The sequence below is a fragment of the Panulirus ornatus genome, chromosome 42 (genome assembly GCF_036320965.1).
Source record: "Panulirus ornatus isolate Po-2019 chromosome 42, ASM3632096v1, whole genome shotgun sequence".
NCBI classification, from domain to species: domain Eukaryota; kingdom Metazoa; phylum Arthropoda; class Malacostraca; order Decapoda; family Palinuridae; genus Panulirus; species Panulirus ornatus.
The window spans coordinates 8,443,769-8,453,133 of record NC_092265.1 but is presented as its reverse complement, the minus strand read 5'-3'; the positions used below and the strand labels follow the sequence as shown (position 1 = coordinate 8,453,133).

Genomic DNA, 9,365 nt, shown 5'->3' with positions numbered 1-9,365 from the left:
TCATAGGTGAGGTGAGCTGTGGTTATCGGGGTCATAGGTGAGGTGGAGCTAGGTTGTCGGGGTCATAGGTGAGGTGAGCTGTGGTTGTCGGGGTCATAGGTGAGGTGAGCTATGGTTGTCGGGGTCATAGGTGAGGTGAGCTATGGTTGTCGGGGTCATAGGTGAGGTGAGCTGTGGTTGTCGGGGTCATAGGTGAGGTGAGCTGTGGTTGCCGGGGTCATAGGTGAGGAGATAGCTGTGGCATCAAGCTGGCAAGAGGAGAGGTGAGGACATTCAAGCTGGGAGATGCAGGGTGTGAGGCTGGAGGGTGTGAGGGGGGAGAGGTAAGTGATTGGGGAGGCAAGTGATAAGCGGGATAAAGTAGATAAAGACGAAAGGCAGCGGTGGCGCGTGGCGCTCACCGCCGGAAAATCTAGAGTTACCAAGAACGAGTCGTGTGCCACATGCAACGCGTGGGATGGGGAGATATTGGGAAGTAAGACACGGGACACAATCTTCCTCTCAGATAATCTTTCCCCTCATGACCTTAACGGATGTTTCTGCGTCGCTTACCAAAGTGAAGGTCACCGGAGAAGTATCTTACCTTCAAGATTATCTGATGAGGCTTTTTCCTCTCATCACTTTGATCTCTCTCATCGGGAGAAAGTGTTTTAAAAAGTCATCTGAAACAACAGTCTAGAACGGACCAGTTTTTTTTTTGTCAATAAAGGATAGCATATCTTTCTCTCCATCAGATGAGTAATCTTTAAACGCCAATTGCTCAATGTTTTTGAGAAGAAAATGCAAAAAATCTCGCCCCCAAATGGAAGAACGCTCACGTATGCAAATCAAGCTTCGCCACGAAGCATCAGGAGTACAAATACAACAGGAGACCTGGACCAGCCAAGGTCAGGCGAGTGGTACGCAGACTTACCTTCATCTAGGCCAGTGGCACAGTGACCTCCGTGGAATACCAGGGAGGTCAAAGTTCAAATTCTGGGCGGCAACGGGAGGGCAGAAGGCTTCTACACCACTTTCAAATTTCTTGTCCGCGTTGCTTTCCACGCGTTATCGAGCATTAGATTAAATGTGACTGTCTATACGTGCTATTGCATCATACGCTATTCTGCCACGCCGATGTGCTCGGTGTGTTTGTTCCTGCCTGGAAGAGTTTATAGTTGAGGTACTGACATCTGAAGTCTCCGAGTTTGTCTCTCAACCTCGGATACCCAGATAATAATCTTCGAGACAGAATGTAAACGTAATTCTTTGCTATACAAAGACGAGTCGACACGATGTTTACCTGAACTTGTCCATTTCGCTCATGTTCTTCTGCCGAAGTGGCTATCCTTAATGGTTACAATATCGGTCCAAATGCCATCGTCACTCATGGTATACCTCATTTTGTTCCTAGTCAAGGCCACCGTTTACTTCATTCGTCCTCACCCTCACGCACAGTCTATCTCATTCGTCCTCACCGCTACCCGCGATCAACCTCATTCGTCCACATCCACATTCACAATCTCCACCACCCGCCATCCTCGCGCACAATCTGACTCACCCGTTCCTCATCTACCAACAGTGAACCCACGTGCAACCCTCGCCCTTATTCCCCATTGACCATTTGTTTCACCTGTTAGCACCTCTCTTTCTCATCCAGTCCCTTTCGCTTGTTCTCTCAACGCCTCCTTCCTCGCCCACAGCCGTAATGCACATTCTTATACAACGCTTTTCATAGTGATTCTCTTTCCTACTGAAAATACGTCGAAGGCATATAATACTTGATTACTATTTCATCATCTAACTTACTCCACAATTACTCTCATCAAGCTTTTCGAGCCCTGCCATCCATCGTGAACAAATCAGTTCTGCAAAGAACAAATGCGAACACGAATCCCTTCACGTATCGACATTCTTCTGGATGATAACAGCAGTTCTTACAAACTCCGGATTTCTAGGAAACATTACGATAAATCTGGATGACCTGATCAGGTGTTTTGTTATAAACGAAATGACTTGTCAAGTTCGTGAGAGATTCTAATTGTGTTTTACAGAGCCACTCACTGACGACTCAGCTTTATATACTTTTGTAACGTCCTGTAATATTTCTGAAAGGGATTATAAAACAACGTCTTTGTATACTCTCGGCTAACGGAACGTACTGGATAATGACTCTCTATATATCAGATATTTCATTTACGCATGCGTAGATTTTCATACAAGCAGCTTTAAAGGTGTTGGATACGTTTTAAGGAAGTTGAAACGCATAATCTCGTGTGATTATCTTAAGTCTTTAGACATCTTTCAAGAGGGATAGAATGTACAATTTCATGCAATCAATTTCGAAGCTTTTAGATGTCTTTGACAGGGGTGCTAAAGTACATAATTCGACATAAATAGCTTTTTCCGAAATCACATATGTTTTACAGGAAGCTAAGATACATGTTTGCAAATAGTTCCAAGGTTTTACATATCTTTTTCACGCTAGGAAGCGCTCAACAACCATTAGTATCCAGTGCTTTTCACATGCAGCCAAAAAAAAAAGAAGAAAAAATCAAATACTAAATAAAATTGAGTAATTTTTTTTTATCTTTCCTGAAGTATAGATAACCTCTCTTCACTGCGCGGGGGTATAAACAAGCAGGAGACACTCACTTTCACAAGACCTGCTGGTTCCACCACACACACACACACACACACACACACACACACACACACACACACATAGACCCTCACTGACTCACTCTTGTATGCACACACACACACACACACACACACACATAGACCCTCACTGACTCACTCTTGTATGCACACACACACACACACACACACACACACACAAAACACGTAATGCAGAGGGAAACAATGGCTCGTCTGCGTGTTTGTCACGTGTGGCGACGCGTGGATGGGCTGGCATTGTCGCCAGCAGCAGGCAACTTCACGGGGATATTGTAGATGTTCTTTCGCGGTGGTAGGGGAGCACTGGACGCGAGGTATGAGTAAGAATAAGACAAACAGAAAAAGGTTTGGTTCAAGAAGGACAAGTGCGAGGGATAAGTGTACATCATTAAGTGTTTAAGTACAAGTGGATTTCATTGGCCTGGTTAGAAACAAGAGGGAGGAGGAGGAGGAGGAGGAGGAGGAGGAGGAGGAGGAGGAGGAGGAGGAGGAGGAGGAGGAGAAGGAGAAGAAGAAGAAGAAGAAGAAGAAGAAGAAGAAGAAGAAGAAGAAGAAGAAGAAGGAGAAGAAGAAGAAGAAGAAGAAGAAGAAGAAGAAGAAGAAGAAGGAGTTGGAGGACGCAAGAACATTGTGGAAGATAAAGAGGGTGCAAGAAACAGAAAAGATTCAGAAGCAGACGCTGCTAAAGATGTGGGGGGAAAGAGCGAGAATTTCTTCGTGGAGTGTGTGTGTCCCCACCAAGACTGGGGAGGGGAAGACGTGAGGGAGGATGATGGGGTGTACATCATTAGGACGGGGTGTGAGTTATGCGGTCCGAGGTGTCAAGAGGAGCTAACAACGCCTCCCCCCTTCTATTTGTCCCCTCACAGTGGAGGATCTGGACGTTGGTCGAGGCGAGGAGGACGGCTTCTGCCGCAGGGACTGGGTGTCCGTGCCTTCATGCGTTCCCGAGCGAGGCACCAGGATCTGCGGCAACTCCACCGGCCAGATCTGTAAGTACTCACACACACACACACACACACACACACACACGTACACACACAACTTCCTAGGCTTTGTTGGATGCGGCACCACTGCTAATGGATGAGGCACCACTGCTAACGGCCTCGTGTTTAGAATTAACCATCAAACTATTCATAATTACCTAAGGATTACTTTTTTTAAGAGTCCTGGTGTTTACACAGGATCTCTTTTCAGAGGTCCTTGCAGCCTTAGGCTGCGCTATGTCCAGTAGCAGGGAAAGGTGAGGAGGGTGTGGTGAAATGATCTGGACATACGGAGTATAGAATAAGTGGGGGAAAATAAGTTGAAAAGAGGATATAGCATGTGTCGGAAGTGGAGGGAACGAGGAGAAAAAAGCCTCTTCCTCTCCCTACAACGTCCCCACACGACAAAAAAATTATCATCGTCTTTCTAACCCTCGATAGATCAGTACCTGTTCCAGCCGGGCGCCTCTTCCATCAGACTCGTCTTCCACGCCGGGGAGATGTCCGAGGGCAGGACTGGCTTCAGAATAAGGTACGTCCATCGTTGACAGTCTTCATCGTGAGATAATTCCGGACTGAGAATCTGATCATTTTCAGTTTGCTTTAAGTTTTGCGTGTGAGTTCTGGCAGGGGATATTTCTGTACCTACCGATATACCAATCTATCGGGAGGGAGTGGAAATGGTTGTGTTTTGAATCTGGTCTTCCCTGATTCTCTAACCTGTTTGATTCGTGGCGAGGTGGTGATCGTCGCTGACCACAAATCATGCACGGGCCCGCCCAGGTTCGAGTCCTGGGGTGCGGCAGTTGGCCCATTGCCAACACATCTGTTCATAAACTCCCTCAAGGCTGGTTGATAAATGGGCTCCGCCCTTAACCCGGTGTGTGTGTGTGTGTGTGTGTGTGTGTGTGTGTGTGTGCGCGTGTGTGTCCAACCGCACATCAAGTCAGTATTCATAAGACACAAGAGTTTCATTTTCGTCCTTCCCTCCTCCTCCCTCTACCATCACCACCCACAGGTATGAACTGCTGACCACATGCCTCGGCCCCTACCAGACGCAGAACCCACCGATCTCGTCCATCCCCGGCACCACGGACGCCCCCTGCTACACTAGGATCACCGACACCAAGGGCACCATCAACACGCCCTACCACCCCAACAAGTACCCGGATAACCTCGACTGCGTCTACGAGTTCGTCAGGTCAGACTTTTCATTGCTGTTTTAGTTCTTTTCAACCTGGTATTTTACGGTTTTAAGATGCCAGCATTAGTCATTTCATTTGGGTGAACTGGAATTATCTTACTGAGTGACTCACTAGAGTTTGTAAAACAAATCAGTCTTTGAATTCCTTCGTTATCCCGTCACCTTCAGCTGGTCCTTTGGGTCATGCGCAGCCTTTTCCTTCTCAGGTCACAGGCAAACCTAGTTTGTTTTCTTGAACATACTTGTACCACTCCCCCCTGCCGCCCAGTAGGCACATTCTCCCATCTCACATACTGATCCTTGTTTCACCGAGGACATAGGCACAAACAATTTCCTTCAGGAAAACACTAAGCAGCTTAGGTTGTTCTGGAACATATACACCAATTTCCATCTTCTGTGTCTGAGTACTCAAGAGAACCTCGAAAATCCAGCTTCGTTTCAATTCCTCTTCTCCTTCCATCTCCTTTACTATTCTGCTTCCATCTATGAAAAGGAATGGAGGATAGTAATACTGTCTTCTGGCAGATAACCATCAACTCATCTGTTACGTCTTCTTTCCCATGTATTCTCCTCCAGCAGATATCCCTCGTCACAGACCATCAAGTATACTGTTATCTGTTCTTCTCATATACCCCCATATACTGTCCTCCAGAAGCAGATAACCTTGTCATTGATCATCATGTCCTCAGTCCTCTGTCTTTCTCACGTACATCAGGTCGAGCCCAGACGTCTGTGGGGTGAAAATGCAAACAGTCACCTTCGAGATGGAGACGCCCTTGATGACCATCTTCGGCGGTGCCTGCACTGACTTCCTCCACCTCCCGTCCTGTGGGTTCCTCTGTGGCAAGGCCGCCTTCTCCTGTAAGTTCTTGGACGGTGTGAGGAATACTCTTTTTAAGAAATATACTTACGGCAGGACCTTTGTAAAGTAGGTATAGAAGAGCATGTAGTGTACTGTGGAAGACCTCTATTGTGAGCTGGGGGAATTGGTTACTTCCATAAACGTATGAGGATGAGGTCTCTCCTGTGGGATGAAGGAAGTATGGATTTTGTCCTTGAAGAAGAGGGGAATATTGATCACCTCAAGTCAGCATATGAAGCCTGAGAGTAAAAAGTGTCTAAATATGAATCTGTTAAGGCCAAGTCTTTGACATCAAACTAATGGAAACTGAAGGAACAGCAAATCGGTTAACGATAGAGTAAAGAGCTTATAATATGTACGAAAATAATCAGTACGTATTCTAAAGAAAAAAATAATATCATTTTCTTTGTATTTGTCACTTTAAATATTTGTTTGGTAAATAAGAATCAATAAATTCCGGTAACTCTAAAACGTCCACCATTGATATCACATCCACCATTGATAAAATTTCTTTTTCCGCATAGATAAGATTAAGCTGTCCAGCTCATCCTGTAAGCTGATACACTGTAAGATATCTGATCCTCTGTACCACACTTCTGATTGCAGTTGATCTTCCTTCTCCTCTGCAGGGACTGTGTCATTCCAGCCCGGAGCCACGAGCCTCAAGTTCCACTTCCACTCAGACGAGGCCACAGGTCACCTCGGCTTCCTCATCAACTTCGAGCAGGTGACCGAGTGCTGACCTGACCTCGCCTGACCTACTCCAAGTCCTGCTCGTCTTAACCTACTCCAGCAGTCAACCGAGGCCAAAGGGGGGGAAATCTTACTACCATCCACATAACCCTAAAGCAGTTCATAGATGGACACACACACTGGTGACCTGGTCTCCATTCTGTCGTGGCTGAAGGAGACGACTCCGCCCCCTCGTGAGGGTAACCTCGCTCCACCTTGGCTGACTTCGAACTGAAGTCACAAATGGACGAGTTGCTGGTGACATTGTGTGTGTGTGTGTGTCGAACAGAGAGAGGTCTTCTCGACCACGGAGAAGAATAATAATAATTCCGAGACTTGTGGACAACCAAACTTGCACGAAGATGGTGTCAATAGAAAGTGATTATTAAGAAACGCTGCCAAAAGTTCTTCGATCGCGTGACACGGCTCCTCAATGGCACAACGATAGCCAAAAGAACCATATGAAAATGGAAATACGAATCCTAGCTAAGTGTGCAAAAGTGAAAATGGTACGATAAGACATAAAAAAAAGAAAATGTGGTTGAAATAAGATGCTGAGGAAGAAAACGTTGATCCTATGTATGAGAGGGAGTGAGTGTGGCACGTCAGACGCCACGATGGGAGTTCATTTCATTCAGTACTGGGCATTCATTTGTTCTTCATTCCTAATATGAAGTTTGAGAGAGTTTGTGAGCAGCGTTTGAATCTCTCAGTGACCAAGAGGCTTATTGTGGTTCATCTCGTAGTGATTGTGAGTGAATCATGAGCTAAAATTTACCCAGTCATTGTAAACTTTTCTTTTTTTTTTTTTCATTGACAATAACAATCACTTCAGACAAATCTGCAACTGACAACTGCTCGACTACCAACGACTGAGGCCGATGGGAAAGTGACTGATGAAACTGAGGAAAGTGAGATATATATAAATACCTGGTGAAGGAAATGTACATTACGATGAATCGATACAGGCAATGACTATCTTATATATATATATATATATATATATATATATATATATATATATATATATATATATATATATATATATATAGGGCAATACCAGGTTGTTCAAACAAGGTAAACGCATGAGGATCTGATAAAGGAATTCATCCACCAGAGAGAGAGAGAGAGAGAGAGAGAGAGAGAGAGAGAGAGAGAGAGAGAGAGAGAGTCTACGTTATATATTTTAAGGACGCACTGACGTGTATGACCAGTATTTCAATTTTTTTCTTTTTCTTCGTCAGTTCTCATACGTCGAAAGGCATCAGTGGATCTCTCCATTTCTTCTACTGGTTCATTTCTCCCTGAGGAAGAAACCCCCACGGAGACAAGAGACTAAGCCCAAGACCATTTATGAATGCATATAGAAATAGACGTCAGGAGACAAAAAAAAAAAAAAAAATCACATTCTCTATGGGTTCTATTTAGACGTGAGTTCAAGAGAACTGTCTTGTAATACAGCTTCTCTCTCTCTCTCTCTCTCTCTCTCTCTCTCTCTCTCTCTCTCTCTCTCTCTCTCTCTCTCTCTCTCTCCCTCTCCGCGGGAGTGGACAACAGAGAATCCGACCCGTCTAACCTTTCCCAAATAACTTTCTCAAGTCCTCCGGTTTCTCTCCCGTCACTGGCGAGAAGCCATGGCAAGATGTGCACAAAAGACAACCATTAACACCCATTTTAGTGTATATTAATGATTCCTTCTTCTTCGTTTTTTCCATTACTCAAGTAGGGCAACTAAGAATGCTAAACGGATCAGCTCGTACTGATGTAGTGTTTCGAAACATATTCAGGACGGCTGGTTGAAGCATGTATCAGTGAAATCTTTCTCGGTGCTTAAGTTGGTTTGGGCCTTCGCCAGAGTGTTTTCCACACTTCGCTGACACCTGCTAATTTCTCACACTGGTACCAACGGAAGAGAAAGGGATTCTATATATATATATGTATATTTCTCTCCCTTTCATCAAGATTTTCTTGGCAGTATGACACGGCGATCTAAGAGATGCTTGTCCTTGCAGATGGACATCCTAAGCTTGGAGACTCACTATAGTCTTGGAGGCCTAAATAAAGGCTTAAGACAGCATGCTTTAAGACCCCAGTTTTGGAGACCCTAGTCTACAGGTTTGGAGAAACCAGCCTTGGAGACCCCCCCAAGGCTAGTTTACTAGCGCAAACTCGAGTGTATATTTACGTATCTAGAGCAGCCACATCAAGGCAAATGTCCCATGTCTCAATTGAGGTGACTGGCTCTGTGCGTTGCCCCTTCTGATGTTAACTGACCCGAACGGGTGAGCAGTCCTCCCTCCCTCGTTGCTGTCGATGTCCACCTCACGTCTTTGGCACGGTTTGATGTCCTGTGGGCCGCCGATGGCCTGGTAGGGGGCCAAGTCAGCTGTATAATGTTGATCAAATGGTGTCACTGGCTCTAGATGTCATCCACTTGAAGTTGCCAGGGACTGTCTGGTGTCCAGCAGACGTCTTCGCCACCCTGTAATGCGTCGAATCAACGTTGCTGGGCCAGTTAAATGGGGGTGGTCTTTTAACGGCGCTGGGTCTCTGTGGTCTCTAGTTAACCTTTCTAACTCGGGGAAAAAAAAAAGTATGTGTCCGGTCAATGAAGCTGGAGGTCAACTATAAGGCATCAGATCATCATTTTGTAAGGGGGTAGTAAGGTTGACGCCGCTTGACCTGTAAACCTGTGTGGTTAAGGTCATTCGCTGACCCCCAGTCTGGTGCCTGGGGTGTGTGTTGTGGGCCTATATAAGGTCGACAACAGTCCTAGTATTCAATCCAGCGTCGTCGTTCCCATAACGGAATCTAACACGAAGGTTTTAAGCGTCAGTCTGTCCCTCCTACCCTGCACGTGGGGTCAGAATGCATTCCCTTGTCTCCTCCGTTGGCCAGGGAGAGTTCTATCGCCTCCAGAGCA

The 9,365-nt window shown here is 45.7% G+C and overlaps 1 protein-coding gene across 1 annotated transcript in view; it reads left to right on the top strand.

The window, feature by feature from the left end:
• The window catches only part of LOC139761886 (neuropilin-2-like), a 139,907-nt gene extending 132,156 nt beyond the window's left edge, over window positions 1-7,751 (top strand). The window contains exons 5-9 of the mRNA XM_071686470.1: window positions 3,528-3,650; window positions 4,086-4,176; window positions 4,663-4,845; window positions 5,564-5,709; window positions 6,340-7,751. Of these exons, the coding sequence (XP_071542571.1) occupies window positions 3,528-3,650; window positions 4,086-4,176; window positions 4,663-4,845; window positions 5,564-5,709; window positions 6,340-6,452 (656 nt within the window). The 3' untranslated portion in view covers window positions 6,453-7,751. The remainder of the gene's footprint in view (window positions 1-3,527; window positions 3,651-4,085; window positions 4,177-4,662; window positions 4,846-5,563; window positions 5,710-6,339) is intronic.
• Window positions 7,752-9,365: the final 1,614 nt, after the last annotated feature.